Source organism: Sciurus carolinensis, chromosome 1 (genome assembly GCF_902686445.1).
Source record: "Sciurus carolinensis chromosome 1, mSciCar1.2, whole genome shotgun sequence".
NCBI classification, from domain to species: domain Eukaryota; kingdom Metazoa; phylum Chordata; class Mammalia; order Rodentia; family Sciuridae; genus Sciurus; species Sciurus carolinensis.
In genome coordinates, this window is record NC_062213.1 from 137783734 (window position 1) to 137800920 (window position 17187).

At 39.9% G+C, this 17187-nt stretch overlaps 1 protein-coding gene across 5 annotated transcripts in view; it reads left to right on the plus strand.

The window, feature by feature from the left end:
* The window catches only part of Mcoln2 (mucolipin TRP cation channel 2), a 62819-nt gene that overhangs the window by 34888 nt on the left and 10744 nt on the right, over nucleotides 1-17187 (plus strand). For all 5 annotated transcript variants that reach the window (XM_047559018.1, XM_047559012.1, XM_047559025.1 and 2 more), the window contains 5 exons: nucleotides 7823-7922; nucleotides 12213-12325; nucleotides 13485-13634; nucleotides 15070-15171; nucleotides 15278-15400. In XM_047559018.1, coding sequence (XP_047414974.1) covers nucleotides 7823-7922; nucleotides 12213-12325; nucleotides 13485-13634; nucleotides 15070-15171; nucleotides 15278-15400 — 588 coding nt within the window. The remainder of the gene's footprint in view (nucleotides 1-7822; nucleotides 7923-12212; nucleotides 12326-13484; nucleotides 13635-15069; nucleotides 15172-15277; nucleotides 15401-17187) is intronic.

Below are 17187 nucleotides of genomic sequence, written 5' to 3' on the forward strand. Positions count from 1 at the left end.
TAGTTTGAGTTCTTATTTTCCTATTCGTATCCCTTTAATTTCCTTGATCTGTCTAATTGCTCTGGCTAGAGTCTCAAGGACGATGTTGAATAGAAGTGGTGAAAGAGGGCATCCCTGCCTTGTTCCAGTTTTTAGGGGGAATGCTTTCAGTTTTTCACCATTTAGAATGATATTGGCCATGGTCTTAGCATAGATGGCCTTTACAATGTTAAGGAATGTTCCCACTATCCCTATTTTTTCTAGTGTTTTGAGCATGAAGGATGCTGTATTTTATCAAATGCTTTTTCTGTATCTATAGAAATAATCATGTGATTCTTGACTTTAAGTCTGTTGATATGGTGAATTACATTTATTGATTTCCGAATATTGAACCAACCTTGCATCCCTGGGATAGACCCCACTTGATCGTGGTGCACTATCTTTTTAATATATTTTTGTATGCAATTTGCTAAGATTTTGTTGAGAATATTTGCATCAATGTTCATTAAGGATATTGGTCTGAAATTTTCTTTCCTCGATGTGTCTCTGTCTGATTTAGATATCAGGGCAATATTGGCTTCATAGAATGAGTTTGGGAGGGTTCCCTCCTCTTCTATTTCATGAAATACTTTGAGAAGTATTGGAATGAGTTCTTCTTTAAAGGTTTTGTAGAACTTGGCTGAGAACCCACCTGGTCTCGGACTTTTCTTTGTTGGTAGACTTTTGATGACTTCTTCTATTTCGTTACTTGAGATTGATCTATTTAAATTGTGTATGTCCTCCTGATTCAGTTTAGGTAATTCATATGTCTCTAGAAACCTGTTGATGTCTTTGAGATTTTCTATTTTGTTGGAGTATAGATTTTCAAAATAGCTTCTAATTATGTTTTGTATTTCAGTCGTGTCTCTTGTGATACTTCCTTGTTCATTCCGAATTTTAGTAATTTGAGTTTTCTCTCTCCTTCTCTTTGTTAGTGTGGCTAAGGGTTTATCAATTTTATTTTTTTCAAAGAACCAACTATTTGTTTTGTCAATTTATTTCTATTGTTTCTTTTGTTTCAATTTTGTTGATTTCAGCTCTGATTTTAATTATTTCCTGTCTTCTACTACTTTTGGTGTTGCTCTGTTCTTCTTTTTCTAGGGCTTTGAGCTGTAGTGTTAGGTCATTTATTTGTTGATTTTTTTTCTTCTTTTATTGAATGCGCTCCATGAAATAAATTTTCCTCTAAGTACTGCTTTCATAGTGTCCCAGAGATTTTGACATGATGTTTCTTTGTTCTCATTTACCTCTAAGAATTTTTAAATTTCTTTCCTGATGTCTTTTGTTATCCATTCATCGTACAATAGCCTATTATTTAATCTCCAGGTGTTGGAGTAGTTTCTGTTTTTACTCTGTCATTTATTTCTAATTTCAATCCTTTATGATCTGATAGAATACAAGGTAGTATCTCTATCTTCTTGTATTTGCTAACATTAGCTTTGTGGCATAAAACATGGTCTATTTTAGAGAAGGATCCATGTGATGCTAGAAGAAAGTGTATTCGCTCTTTGTTGGATGGTATATTCTATAAATGTTAAGTCTAAATTATTGATTGTGTTATTGAGATCTGTGGTTTCTTTGTTCAATTTTTGTTTGGAAGATCTGTCTAGTGGTTAGAGAGGTGTGTTAAAATCACCTAGTATCATTGTGTTGTGGTCTATTTGATTTCTGAAATTGAGAAGGATTTGTTTGATGTATATGGATGAGCCACTGTTTGGGGCATAGATATTTATGATTGTTATGTCTTGCTGATTTATGCTTCCCTTAAGCAGTATGAAATGTCCTTCTTTATCCCTTCTGACTAACTTTGGCTTGAAATCCACATTATCTGATATGAGGATGGATACTCCAGCTTTTTTGCTGTGTCCATGTGCATGGTATGTTTTTTCCCATCCTTTCACCTTTAGTCTGTAGGAATCTCTTTCTATGAGATGAGTCTCTTACAGGCAGCATATTGTTGGATCTTTCTTTTTAATCCAATCTGTCAGTCTGTGTCTTTTGATTGATGAGTTCAGGCCATTAACATTCAGGGTTATTATTGAGATATGATTTGTATTACCAGTCATTTGGCTCATTTTTTTTTTTTTTTTTTTGATACAACTTGGTCTCTCCTTTTTTGGTTGTTTCTTTAGGGTAGTTCCTCCCTTTGCTGATTTACATTGTTGTTTTTCATCTCTTCCTCATGGAATATTTTGCTGAGAATGTTCTGTAGCGCTGGCTTTCTTTTTGTAAGTTCTTTTAGCTTTTGTTTATCATGGAAGGACTTTATTTCATTGTCAAATCTGAAGGTAAGTTTTTCTGGGTATAAGATTCTTGGTTGGCATCCATTTTCTTTCAGAACTTGGAAAATGTTGTTCCAGGCCCTTCTAGCTTTTATGGTCTGGGTTGAAAAATCTGCTGATGTCTGTATTGGTTTCCCCCTGAATATAATTTGATTTTTTTTCTCTCACAGCCTTTAAAATTCTGTCTTTATTTTGTATGTTAGGTATTTTCATTATAATGTGCCTTGGTGTGGGTCTATTGTAATTTTGTATATTTGGAGTCCTGCAAGCCTCTTGTATTTGATTTTCCATTTCATTCTTCAGATTTGGGAAATTTTCTGATATTATTTCTTTGAATAAATTGTTCATTCCTTTGGTTTGTTTCTCTGTGCCTTCCTCTATCCCAATAATTCTTAAATTTGGCCTTCACATGATGTCCCATAATTTGTGTAGATTCTGTTCATGATTTCTTACCATCTTCTCTGTTTGGTCAACTTTGTTTGCAAGGTTAAATATTTTGTCTTCAATGTCTGAGGTTCTGTCTTCCAGGTGTTCTATCCTATTAGTTATGCTTTCTATGGAGTTCTTAATTTGGTTTATTGTTTCCTTCATTTCAAGGATTTCTGGTTTTTTCCTCAGTATCTCTAACTCTTTATTGAAATGATCTTTTGCTTCCTGCATTTGCATTTTTAACTGTTGAGTGGTGCGATCTTTCAAAGCCTGCATTTGCTCTTTCATCTCATCGTTTGCTTCTCTAATCATTTTAATTATGTGTATTCTGAACTCCCTTTCTAACATTTCTTCTGCCATGCTGTCATTGGATTTTATTGATGTAGCATCTAGATTTTTTTGGGACATTTTCTTCCCTTCTTTTCTCATATTGCTCAGGTATCTACCCCTCTAGTAGTGAAACTCTGCGATATTGCAGATTTTCTCTATTGACTAATATTGTCTCTGTAGATTTCCAATAACTCACCTCTTAGCCTTCAGTAGCCTGAAGTCGTGGAGGAACTTGATAATGCGGTGCTCCACTAGGAAGTTGCCCCTCTAGGGGTGGTGGCCTTCAGGTGGGGTATTTTCCCTGTCAGTGGGCAGAGGCTCCTCCACTTGTTGACTGATGGTCAGCCAAAGGCAGACTGGGGCACATCTGATCTAGGCCTGTGAATCTGGTTCTACTGCCCTGGTGGGAAAACCTCGCCCAGCGGGGAAGACTCACCTGGTGGGGAAGTTTCGCTGGGCACTCTCCTCCAAGAAGTTCCCTTCGGTCCAGAACTACCACCTGGACTGGACAGCCCTCCTCTGTGATGTTCCCAGGGGTCCTGACCTACCGCCTGGGCTGGGGAGCCTGGCCCTGGGAGGGACTCCCTCGCTGAGTGGCCCTCCTCTGCTATGTTCCCTGGGGACCAGAGCTACTGCCTGGGCCTAGGACCCTCACTCTGCATCCCACTGTGCTGCCCTCCTCTGCAATGCTCCTGGTTGACTGGGTTCTCGGCTCCAGCAGGGGAGACTCACTGGGCCACTCTACTCCATGAAGTTCCCTGTGTTTAGGGACTACTGTCCCATCCGGGGAGCCTGACCAGTGGGAGAGACTCACCCGGTGGCTCTGAGTTGGTCCTGAGTCTCTCAATACCTCCTCTTCTTGACTCCTGGATCCTGTCAAAGGTCCTCTAGTCTCCTGTAGGTGTTTCAGGAAGGGAGCTGCCCTTCCAATGATGATGGCCACGCCCTCAGGAGTAATTCAAAGTGCCTGCACCAGCCTATAAAGAGGCCTCTGGCTAACTCCGTGATGCAGGTGTGCTGGCTCCTCTGCAGGCTTGCTCTGGGATGGCGACAGACCTCGGCGTGGTGGTCGGGCGGGGTCGCTCAGTGATGGCGTCTGTCTTTGGCCTGGTGGTTGGGCAGGTTGGCTGCCTGCCGCCTAGCTCTGCAAGGCAGGCGGGTTGGGTGCCCGCCTGCTACCTCTGTGGTGCAGGCAGCCTGACTCACCCGCCCGCTCACTCCACGACTGTGACCGACCAGTGATGGTGCCCGTCTTCGGTCTATCTTTTTAATAAGTTTTTGTATGCAATTTGCCAGAATTTTATTGAGAATTTTTGCATCTATGTTCAGCAGGGATACTGGTCTGAAGTTTACTTTTCCTTGATGTGTCTTCGTCTGGTTTTGGTACCAGGGTGATACTAGCCTATAGAATGAGTTTGGAAGGGTTCCCTCCTTTTCTATTTCATGGAATAATTTGAGGTGTATTGTTATTAGTTCTTCTTTGAACTACTTGTAGAACTTGGCTGAGAATCTTTCTGGTCCTGAGCTTTTCTTTGTTGGTAAGCTTTTTACGGCATCTTCTATTTCATTGCTTGAAATTGATCTGTTTAAATTGCATATGTCTTTCTGATTCAGTGTGGGTAGATCATATTTCTCTAGAAATCTGTCAATGTCTTTGATATTTTCTATTTTATTGGAGTACAAATTTTCAAAATAGTTTCTAATTATCTTATGTATTTCAGTAGTGTCTATTGTGATATTTTCCTTTTCATCATTAATTTTAGTAATTTGAGTTTTCTCTTTCTTTTCATTAGTGTGGCTAATGGTTTATCAATTTTATTTATTTCTTCAAAGAACCAACTTTTCATTTTGTCAATTTTTTGAATTGTTTCTTTTGTTTCAATTTCATTGATTTCAGCTCTGATTTTAATTATTTCCTGTCTTCTAAAACTTTTGGTGTTGATTCATTTTTCTTTTGCTAGAGCTTTGAGCTTTGGTCATTTTTTGTTGACTTTTTATTCTTTTAATGAATGAGGTCAATGCAATGAACTTTCCTCTTAGCACTTCCTTCATAGTGTCCCAGAGATTTTGGCATGTTGTATTGCTGTTCTCATTTACCCCTAAGAATTTTTTTATTTCCTCCCTGATTTCTTCTACTATCCATTCATCATTCAATAGCATATTATTTAGTCTCTAGGTGTTCAAGTAGCTTCTATTTTTTATTTTATTGTTGATTTCTAATTTCATTCCATTATGATCTGATAGAATGCAGGGCAGTTTATCTATTTTTTTTTGTATTTGCTAAGATTGCTTTGTGGCCTAAGATAATGGTGTATTTTAGAGAAGGATCTATGTGCTGCTGAGTAGAAAGTATATTCACTCATTGATGAATGAAATATTCTACATATGTCTGTTAAGTCTAAATTATTGATCATATTATTTAATTCTATAGTTTCTTTGTTTAGTCTTTTTTTTATCCAGTGGTGATAAAGGCGTATTAAAGTCACCCAGTATTATTGTGTTGTGATCTATATAATTCTTGAATTGAGAAGGGTTTGTTTGATATACATAGATGCTCCATTGTTTGGGGCATAAATATTAACGATTGTTATGTCATGTTGATGTGTAATTCCCTTAAGCAGCATGAAATGTCTTTCTTTATCCCTTCTGACTAACTTTGGCCTGAAGTCCACTTTATCTGACATGAGGAAGGAAACCCCTCCTTGTTTACACATCCATGTGAGTGATATATTTTTTCCCATCCTTTCACCTTCAGTCTGTGGATGTCTTTTCGTATGAGATGAGTCTCTTGAAGACAGCATATTGTTGCGTCTTTTTTTTTAATCCAATGTGCCAGTTGCCATTAACATTCAGGGTTATTGAGATATGATTTGTATTCCTGGTCAGTTTGTTTATTTTGGTTTTTAACTTGACTTGGTTTCTCCTTTGGTTGACTTTTCCTTTAGTGTAGTTCCTCCCTTTGCTGATTGTTCTTTTCACTTCCTCCTCATGGAATATTTTGTTGAGAATGTTCTGTAGTGCAGGCTTTCCAGTTGTAAATTCTTCTAACTTTTGTTTATCATGGAAGGTTTATATTACATCATCAAATCTGAAGCTTAATTTTGCTGGATATAAGATTCTTGATTGGCATCCAGTTTTCTTTCAGAGTTTGGTATATGTCGTTCCAGGACCTCCTAGCTTTGAGGTCTGGGTTGAGAAATCTGAAATCTAAATTGGTTTCCCCCTATATGTAATCTGATACTTTTCTCTTGTCTTTAAAATTCTATCCTTATTCTGTATGCTAGGCATTTTCTTTATAATGTGACTTGGTGTGGGTCTATTGTAATTTTGTACATTTGGGGTCCTGTAAACCTCTCATATTTGATTTTCTATTTTGTTCTTTAGGTTTAGGAAATTTTCTGATATTTCATTGAAAAGATTGTGTATTCCTTTGGTTTGTATTTCCATGCCTTCCTCTATTCCAATAAATCTTAAATTTGATCTTTTCATGTTATCCCATAATTCTTAGAAGTTCTTTTCATGTTTTTTTGCCACCTTCACTGTGTAGTCAATGTAATTTTCAAGATAATATAGTTTTCTTTGTTGCCTGAGATTCTGTTTCCCAAGTGATTTAGTCTGTTGGTGATGCTTTCTATTGAATTTTTAATTTGGTTTATTGTTTCCTTTATTTCAAGGTTTTCTGTTTGTTTATTTTTCAGAATTTCTGTTTGACTTTTAATCTCTTTATTGAAGTGATTTTTTGCTGTCTGTATTTGTTCTCTTACATCATGCTTTACTTTGCAGTTCAGGTTAACTGTGTACATTCTGAACTCCCTTCTCTGACATTTCTTCTACTGTGTTGTCAGTGAGTTTTATTAATGTAGCATCTTGGTTAGTTTGGGGTGCTTTCTTCCCTTGTTTTTTCATGTTGTTTGTGTATCTTCCCCTTTAGCAGTGTGGATCTGAGGTATTACAATTTCTACCCTATGGACTTATAGTGCCCCTGGAGTTTTCCAATACTTTGCATTTAAGGGAGAGATCAGTATTAACAGCACCCAATGCAAACAATATGCAGCCTTAAACAAAATAACTCCTATTAAGATGCTTATAATTTTTTTGCAATGAACAGAAATGATGTGTTCAATTATTGTCTATGATTTACCTGACTGACTTGGGTTCTATAATGTGGAAAGGTGAGAGCACTAGGACATTTTAAACTCAGCCTGTAGCCCCAGAACAGATCTGCCATTCTGAAAGCATTGCATATAGCTCTTGAGGAAAACAGAAAAAGAATTCATACCCATAGGATAGAATTGAAGCAAATGCTTTTAAATGCCATTCTGTGAAGCTGGGTACAGTGGTGCAGGCCTATAATCCCAGTGGCTCAGGAGGTTAAGGCAGGAGGGATCACAAGTTCAAAGCCAGCTTCAGCAATTTAGTGAGATCCTGTCTCAAAATAAAATATATAAAAAAAGAGCTGGGTATATGGTTAAGTGTTCCTAGGTTCAATCCCAAGTATAAAAAAATAAAAAAGTAAAAAATAAAAATAAATGCCATTTTGTGTAATGAAGTTATTGTGTTCTCTTGTCAAAAATTGGTGACTTCATATTTTAGTTCCCAGTATTACTAGTAGAAAATTGTGAAGAACTCATGTGATGAGGATGTTTCATCAGTATTTTTTTGGGTCAGCACAGTTTGGATACACCCACTTTTTAAAGCTGAGTTGACCCAGTGAGTCTTACTTTCTGTGGAACTGTAACTTCTCAATCTCCTTGTGTCTCCAGATTACCTTTGACAATAAAGCGCACAGTGGCAAAATCAAAATCTATTTTGACAGTGATGCTGACATCGAAGAGTGTAAAGACTTGAACATATCTGGTTCTAGTAAGTATGTGCTCTGCTTGACCTTTGTGGATTATAGGATGGTTTTTAACACTTTATTCTGGGATTTGGAGTATCTGAGTGGTTGATATGGATGGTGATAGGACGAAAGGATCTGGAAATCCATGTATGGAAAATTTGATTCTGTTAAGCATGTCCTGCGGGTTTGTACTTTCCAATTTCAGCAAGTGTTGATCACACGTCTGTTAGAAGAGGTCATGTGACTTGGTGGTTGGGCACTCCAGCTTTGGAACCAGATGGCCTGGGTTTGAATCCCAGTCCTGTTTACCTGTGATCTGGAAAATTTTTCTTAACTTCTCTTGTCTCAGTATCTTTCTCTGAAAAATGAGGGATAATAATGATACCTACCTTCCAGGATGTCAGATAGAAAAGAACAGTACCTGAAGCAAACCTCTGAGAACAGAAGCGGATGCATGTGAATTGCTGGGCCCTGTAGGGAAAGACAAAAGGAAAGCCTGAGTGAGGGAGACTATTGTGCTGATAAGAATCTCTAGGGTGCTACTGGTGGGAACAGGTGAGGGTGTACTGAAGGGATGAAGAGAAAGAAAGCAAAAGATGTATTTTGGGACAGAGTGGGAAATAAAATTGAAACGGTTCTTGAAGAAGGTATGTTTTAATCTGAGCCTTGGACAGTGGAAAAGGAGGATCAAGGTCTCAGAGCCCAGATTGTCACCTGACAAATGTGGGGTCAGCTGGTCAGTCATTACATGAAAAACACCTCTTAATCCACATGCTTGAATGGGCTACAGTGACCCAGTCCTGTTTGCCCAGTGAGGGGTCAGGATGATGTCAGTGATGGATGGTCAGCATTTTTTAATTGGCAATCTTTGGATGAGCTTCCTTTTAACCAGAATGAAATAAAATATAAGAAACCTGTGGTTTCCATTTTAGATTTGTTTTTTAAAAAGTTTGCTTTGTGGCCTGCTGTTTTTCAGTTGTATAAGATAGCCTGATGATTCTGCATTTTTTAGAAGTTTTGTTTTCAGTAGTTCCTCGGATCAGAATGTACAGTTTAGTTTCTGTTAAAAAATAGTTTCTATTTCTAGCAGGCACTACTTTCACAGATTGGCACAGACCAGATGCATATTTTCCAAGCCCAAGTATAGGTTGCATCTATTTTCTATTAAAAAAAATTAAAACAAACAAAACAAAACAAAACAAAAACCTAATCCACCTAGATCGCTAGGGTTTTCCTGCCTATGAGCAGCAGGGAGATGCTGCAGCTCCCTCCTGTGGCCAATAAGGAGAAACACAAACCTCACATACCGCAGAGTGAAAATAGTAAAAATCGACATATTTCTCTAGAGCTACATCCTGAGAAGCCATTCTTCATCCCTAGGAGAATACAAATTTAAAATAAAAGGAGGGGATGTGAAAGACTTAAAAATCTGAGGTTTGGAAAACAGTTTAGGAATTTTTCCCCCTCATGTGAAGCTATCTGGTGGGTTGAGATTTCCCTGGTTTAGGGGGAAGTGGAAGGAGGCCAAGGGCGACATCTGGTGGGCTCCTGATGCTCCTTCCAAGGTGTTCTGAGTTTCTCTCACATACAACTTAACACCTGCTGCCCTGGTCCTTGCCATTATCTGTATTATCTCAAAGCAAAATGTGAGGGAACGTCCCTTTTCACATACAAAACTCATGTTGGCTTTTATAACTTCTGGTGTCCATCTCCACGTGTATTACAATCTTTCTCTAACTGAAGTTTGTAAGTAGAGCAATTTGGGGATGGGAGGCTTGGGGAGTTTAGTGGGACATATTTGCCTTTACTGGGGCATGTCAAGGGTATTTCAGGCAAGGACAGTAAGCTAGGCGACCCTGGACCCCAGTCCTGCAGGCAGACCAGTGGAGGGAAGGGTGGAGTTGAGTGTGGGCCACCCCTAGTCAGGTTGGCAGAGCAACTTTCTGGACTAGTGTTTTCTAAACCCACATTTGGAAAATGCTCTTGGAGGATAACAGTTTCAATGGAGTATGAAGGCAATTGCTATGTTTATAAAACTCCTCTTTAGCATGCTAGACTTGTCTTTTCAGTAATTCACGGAAAAACAGAATGCTGGATTCTGTTGGGAGGGCTGGTGTGTCTTTCTAGGTCTGTTTATTTTCCTATCTGCAGATAAGGCTCCATCCAAGCAGTCTCAGGTTTTGTTCTAGTTATAGGTCAGAAAAAAAGGTACCAGAAGCTGTCTTTGCCTTTCACAGGATTTTTCTGACTCATCTTCCCAAGAACTGCCCATTTCCTCTGCCCCATTCCATAGGTCCAAGGGTCGGGGAGGTCTGTGTTTTGGTAGAGCTATGTTGTCTTATTATCTACCTGTCAGATGACATTTCAAGATAACTTAAGTTTCCTGAGTATGAGATGGCTAAAGGCAGCTGTGAGCATTCAGTGCGAGGCACTCACTTTGCATAGGTTGTTGTGCCTGGCTCACAGGACAGCCCTGTGGAGCAGGTGCTGGCTGCTCTGTTTTGTAGCAGAGGTGCCCGAAACTTAGCCAGGTAGAATCATTTGCTCTGTGAATCACATTTACTAGCCAGTTGTGCTCATGCCCCACTGGATGAGTCACTTTGCCCTCAGACACTGGTCCAGTGTTGCTCACATCCTTGCATTACTAAATCTGAGGGTGCTCAGGTCCTTCTATTAATGCCTCCTCTGCTGAAGGTCCTTGTGAAGGACTCTGACCTAGACTCTCCTCTGAAGGTTGCCTGTCCCCTGTCCGAGTCATCCTTTCCTATCTTGATTGTCCAGACTGAACTCAGTTTACCCAAGACAGAAAACTGGTAGTCATTCTTATTTGTCCTTTTCCCCTAAGTCCACCTGGGGACCAGCTCATGACTCTGCTTCGCAACTCTGTGCCTTCTCTTGACCCTCTGCCTCCGACTTGGCTTTGATTTTCATAAGTTCTAATTTAGACCATTCAGTGGTCTTCTCATGTTCTGCATGAAGCTCTTCACTTATTTGGGAGCATGCTAAAGCATTATACTAAGCCCAAGTGCTATATTTGCACTGCTCAGGGGCCCTGCCTCACAGAGCCAGAGCCAGTCATTGCTGGGGGAGATGGACACTGAATGATAAGATGGTGTTTGTTCCTGTTATTTCCTAGGGCTTTTCAGAGTGCTTTTCATAGATGAACTTGTGTAATCCTTATAATAGCCCTGTGACGTACTTTTTCTTCTTCTTCTTCTTACTATTATTATTATTATTATTATTATTATTATTATTATTAATTTTAATCTACACACTTCTCAGAGGAAATGGAGGCTCAGGCTTAGTGACTTTCCTGAGACTCCACAGCTTCTGAATACAGAGGTGAGACTCAGACTCAGGCTACCAGACTCCAGAGACCACAATCCTTTCCCATTTTATACTGTACCTGTGCTTTACACTGTGTCTTCTTTGAGGATATAAGATCAGTGGCTACCATGCAGAGAGGAATAAAAGGAGCCATGGATGTGTGTGTGTGCTATGGAAGAATTTAGGAGTGGCTAATAGAGTTGAGAATTTAGGAAATTTTGTTCTGAGAAGCGGGATTTTCAGTCTGAAACTTGACACTGAAAATGAATAACCTGCATATGTGTGTAGGGGAAGAGGTGCTGTCCCAGACAGAGGGAACAGGATGTGCAAAGTCCCTGAGGTGAGAGGATGGAAGGAGGAAAAGCAGTATAACTGCAGGGTAGGGAAGGAGAGGGTAGTGGTTGGAATGTGGAATGAGAGAAGCTCAGGGTACAGTTTCATTTCCCTCTGGCACATTCTTCCTCCCACTGTGTATTTCCAGAACAAAAATCTGATTACCACTTTCCTCCTCACTTCCAGTCCATGAAGTTATTTTTTTGTACATGCATAAAATGTTTATCAAATTAGCACTGTCCACTGGGAAGGTGCACAGTGACTCTGAGAAACAGAAATGAGGTTTCCAATGGCGGCATTTTAATTTTTCCTCATCTTAATGGCAAACTTGATGTGTGAAACAACTTGGTATGGCAGCCCAAATGGATCACCTTCTCTTGAATTCAGTCCTACAGTACATATTTATAAATTAATTTTAGTGCATTTATTAGCACTTAGTGTATTTTTAAACGCATGACTCTTCACACCAGGGGATGTTTCGCCTCGCTGACCGACTTCTGAGTGATTTCAGTGTGATCGTTTCTGATAGTCACCATTTTGTTCTAACAAGGAACAGAAGTTTCCATTTGAACTTCTGTTCATACTGCCCTTTTGCTTGGAAGTTATTCTCAGGTGAGACGTGTTTAGCATTTGCCTTCTGTTTTGTTCTTCAGTTCAGAAAAACACTCAGTATGTGCTGCTGTTTGATGCATTTGTCATTGTGATTTGCCTGGCATCCCTCATCCTGTGCACCAGATCTGTCGTTCTTGCTCTCAGGTTACGAAAAGTAAGTATGTGTTTGCACTTTCTCTCTCCCTCAGCTTGTCCAAACAGTGGACTGCTGACATTGGGTCTCCCTGACTTGGGCCCCTTGACTCACTTAGATTCTTTTGAGTAATGGCCCTTGGAGGCACTAACCAGCCCGAGGTGTGGGAAGGAAGTACAGGTTCTGGAGATGTCAGTTGGGATTCAGATAATTATCCTGCTTGAGATTGAGCTAATAAGTGCAGGTGCACAGAGGCGAACTCTCAAACTTTGGGGTGTTTCCAGAATAAAATTTAAATTTAGGCATGATCTTAAGAACAGAGTAATAGCATGTGTGAGCTTCATACATCTTGGTCTTGAAGTAAGAGTTCATTTTTGACAGGGAAGCATGGTATATGGGTCAGAATGAAACATAAAATTCTTTCTTCTGTTTTTTAAATAGTTTAAAAATTCTCCCCTGATTTTTACTTTACCTTTTTAACCCTCAGGACTCTTATGAATACTTACGCCAGCTCCCCACCAATCTTATTCTGGTTTGTGGAATGTGTGTAAATTCCTACTGGGGTCAGGAGAAATGGGAAATCATTGAAATTACCTCTTGTGGAGCAAGTGAAGAGTCTGTTCCATTTTCCTTGATCTTGACTCAGCCAACTTATTTTGTTAACATCCATCTCTCTTACCTGCCCTCTAATCCGCTTCATATTCTGAATCCAAGTTTAAGGTCCTGTCTCTGCCAAAGCAAGGGGGTGACACTGGGCACACGCACTCTGGAGTCAGCCTGACTGGATTCAGTTCCTGGCTCAATCTCCCTGGGCCTCAAATCCTTCATCTGGAAGACAGAACTGACATAGTACCTAATCCCTAGGGTTGTCCTTGGCTTGAGTGAGTTGATAATCAAAGTATTTGGAACATACTATGTGCTAGCTATTTTGACAAGACTCTTCTGGAGCCAGAGCATGTGTATTTAATGTTTGAGTTAATTTAGCAGCCACTCAAAAGCTTACTTATAGCTGGGGTAGATGATGAGGAAGAATGTGTGCCCTGATCCCCAATGTGGAAAGGCGCCCTCGAGTTGGGAAGTACCCTATGTCATTTTACAGGCAAAAACACTGTTTTGCACCTGTCTTCTGCTTCCAGAGGGCAATGTGATTAAGGAATGCTTTTTTAAATGTTTGCTATAGAGATTTCTAAACTTCTTCCTGGAGAAGTACCAGCGACGTGTGTGTGACACTGACCAGTGGGAGTTCATCAATGGGTGGTATGTCCTGGTGATTATCAGCGACCTAATGACAATCATTGGATCCATATTAAAAATGGAAATCAAAGCAAAGGTGAGGACAACCCATTTCAAATGTTATGTTCTTTATATTCTTCTGGATGACATCAGGCATTTTAAGACATAAGATCTCTATGGAGACTGGTTTACTCCTCTTTTACTCTCACACCCATAAAAGTGAGGCCTCCTCTCTCTCTATTCCTCATGAAGAGAGTGAGGAACCTGGTGTGTGTGGCTACTGATATTCCTATGACTATCCTCCAGGAAATTTGGTGGCATCTTCAGAATAGTAACTGAAGTTTGAGAAGATTGGTTGTTTGGGCCTCATTCATTCATCCACCTATCCAACCATCCATCCATCCATCCATCCATCCATTTATTGTAGGAGCAACTAAGCCATAAACCAGTTATTTCTCCTGAACATGCATCAAGAGCTGGTGGTAATAACCCATGACGATTGGGTGCCCTGACAGATGAGGATAAGGCAGGAATACTTGCAGGTTTACTAGTAACTGAAACATTGCAGAAATTAGTTGATCTCATAACTAGGAGATTGAATTACATTGCAGAAATTAGTTGATCTCATAACTAGGAGGAGAGCTGACTCCTCCTTCACCCAGTTCTTCTGCCTTCCATGCTATACTGTTGGTGGTTCCCACCAGCCTGGCCTCCCACCACCACAGTGCCCATCTTCTCCATCCTGTTGGCTTCTTCAGGCTGTTCTCCTCTGACCTGGACTGTCCCAGCAGCCTCCATTCTGGTTTCCCATCTTCAGCCTTATTAACTCCAGATCCATCTATCCTGCTGTCAGAGCAATTTTCTGAGAAGTGCCCATCTTGCTGTTACCCTCCTTTCTACCTCCCAGGACCTACTTTAGGAAGTGGCTCCCCTCAGCTGACCTCCAAGGTCTTTGTCATCCTGCTATCTCTTTCCCTGGCTCTCCTCCCACTCCCATTCAGGATAACTCTCTGGTTCTGGGCATTGTCTGTTTGACCTTCATTCATTTGCCTGTGGAGCTTTCTCCAGCCTGTCCTGCAGGTACAACTCTGTTCTGGGGTCACTACCAAGAGAAGCCATCTTCGACAAGCGGGACACTGTCTCTCTCATTACCCTTAATATACTGTATTAGAATCACAAGTATGTGCTTTTCTCCTCCACTAGACCTGGAATTCCTTGAGAGTAGGATTAGCAGATGTTGGAGTTTGCTATCACAAGTAGCTGCATTGTTTGATATTTAATAAACACCATCAGTTTATATTCTTTAATACCTAGATTCGTGGTAAATGCAATTTCTATTTTAGGATATTTGAAAAAAATCAGTTCAACCAATTGAAATACTAAAAGGAAACAAGAAACAAACATTTGGAACTCTGTCTATTTTTTGCATTCTTTCAAAAACTTTAGTAGCACCTATAAGGAGACAGATAGAAGATTCTTTCCAGTCACTAAAAGTGAGGTCAATGATTTACTGCATTTTTTTCATTCCTTAGAATCTCACAAATTATGACCTGTGCAGCATTTTGCTTGGGACATCTACGCTCTTCGTTTGGGTTGGTGTCATCAGATACCTGGGCTATTTCCAAGCATATAACGTAAGCATTTGATGCTGGAAGAATCACTGTGGTTGGGACTCATTTCTTCTTTGGGTTCCATAGCTACTTTTTTACTTCCCCCATTCTGTTAATTTATTTTTTTCAGGTGCTCATTTTAACAATGCAAGCCTCGCTGCCAAAAGTTCTCCGATTCTGTGCCTGTGCTGGCATGATCTATCTGGGTTACACCTTCTGTGGCTGGATTGTTTTGGGCCCATATCATGAGAAGGTATGTAGCACTCACTCTTCCCTCTGCGCCTCAGGCACTTGGGACCTTTATAATGGGTTTGTAGTACTTGCCTTCTAAGCGCGCACCTTCCCCAACATGCGCCTGTGATGTCATTAAGTAGGTATCTTTGTCTTGGTTTTGTATCTCTTTTCCTTTTGGGGAAATTGCAGTGACTTTAGGATACTGAAACAAGAACTGCAAAAGTCTGGAGATTGTGTGTCCTAGTTGTCTGCAGTGGGCTTCAGGGGTCACATGTTCACCCAACTGATCATTACGTGAGACATGTTTGGGCACAAGATCACTGTAGTAAAAATAAAAAGTGAGAAAAATTATTACAAAATCATTCCACTTTAAAGTATTAGGGTTTTCATCTGCACTAGTTAAGGAGAGTGAAGGTGGTAAAGATTCCCTGGAGGGCCATTTCATTTCTGATGGAAATGAAAGCACACACCATCTTTTTGTATTAAAGACCAGCATCTGAGTTTCAAACTATTACTGAGCTTCAGTCAGCATCATGAACTCAGAAATGTCCAAGCTATGCTAAGATATTGTTGCTTTAAACTGACAAATTTGATACATCAGTAAATGAACTAGGTAAGTTTGGTCTTGTTTTCAAACCACAGAAGTAAAAGGAGTTATCATATCTTAAGTTTTTCTTCCACGAGCCCATGGCTGGAATCTCTGCAGGTAACACTTGCTGTCTGTGTGTTGGGCACTACGCTGAGCATTTCTGTGTTCTCTCTTATTTCATCCCCACAAACCACTCCCCCCAGGTACTGGTATCCTCAGGTGCTCTGCAGGGAAAAAGAGGCCAAAATGCAAAGGATTGCTTCCAAGTTTGTGTAACAGTACAACCCTAAGTTTTGACCGCAATTAACTGCATTAAACAAAATATGTGATAAATTCTGGTTTGTAGACTGTTCACAAAGAGAAAGTTATCCTTGAAGCTCAAACCTTTTTTGTTATCCTACCAAAATAAAACCTAGTAACATGGTATACCCAGGCTTTCCTTTCTAAATGTCACACTATATGCAAAGGGAATTACTATTTTTCCTATTTGAGATACTGTGTAATTAGCAAAGAGACAACTTCTGGGTTAATAATAAATCTTGATAATCTTATTGCTTTTCCAATTACATGTCACTGCTTTGAGGGTGACTCATGAGTAAAAATTGTTCTCTGATATATCTCTGATCTGGAGAACTCATTGTCTTCATACCCAGGAAAATTTATATTTTTCCTTCCTTACTTTCCTCATGCTCTGAGAACATCTCCTTCTCTTTGTCACTAGAGGGCAGTGTTGTACTGTGTGGATTAGATACTGAGCCTGAGGATTTGACTTTGATCCATTGGCCCTACCACCTCAGGACAAAGGGTCCCATTTCCTTTGTTTCCCCACTCCTGTCTTACCTACCCCATCATTATTCTGGAAGGTGCTCAATTAATGTCACTTGAATTTTACTAAATGTCACTTGAATTTTACTAAATGGTTACCATTTTCAAGTGTTTTTGGTTAGGCCTGGTATCCAAGTTCTTTATCTGCCTTACTGTGCTAACCCTCATAAGTTAGCTTTCTGTCACTACCAAAAAATACTGAGAGAATCAACTTTAAAAGAGAAAAAGGTTTATTTTAATTCAGCTTCAGAGGTTTCAGTTCACGGTCACTTGACCCTATTGCTTTGGGCCTGTGGCAAGGCATCATGGCAGGATGCATGGCAGAGGAGGTCTGTTCTCATGGCAGCCAGGAAGGAAAGGAGACAGGAACGGTCTGGGGTCCCAGCAACCTC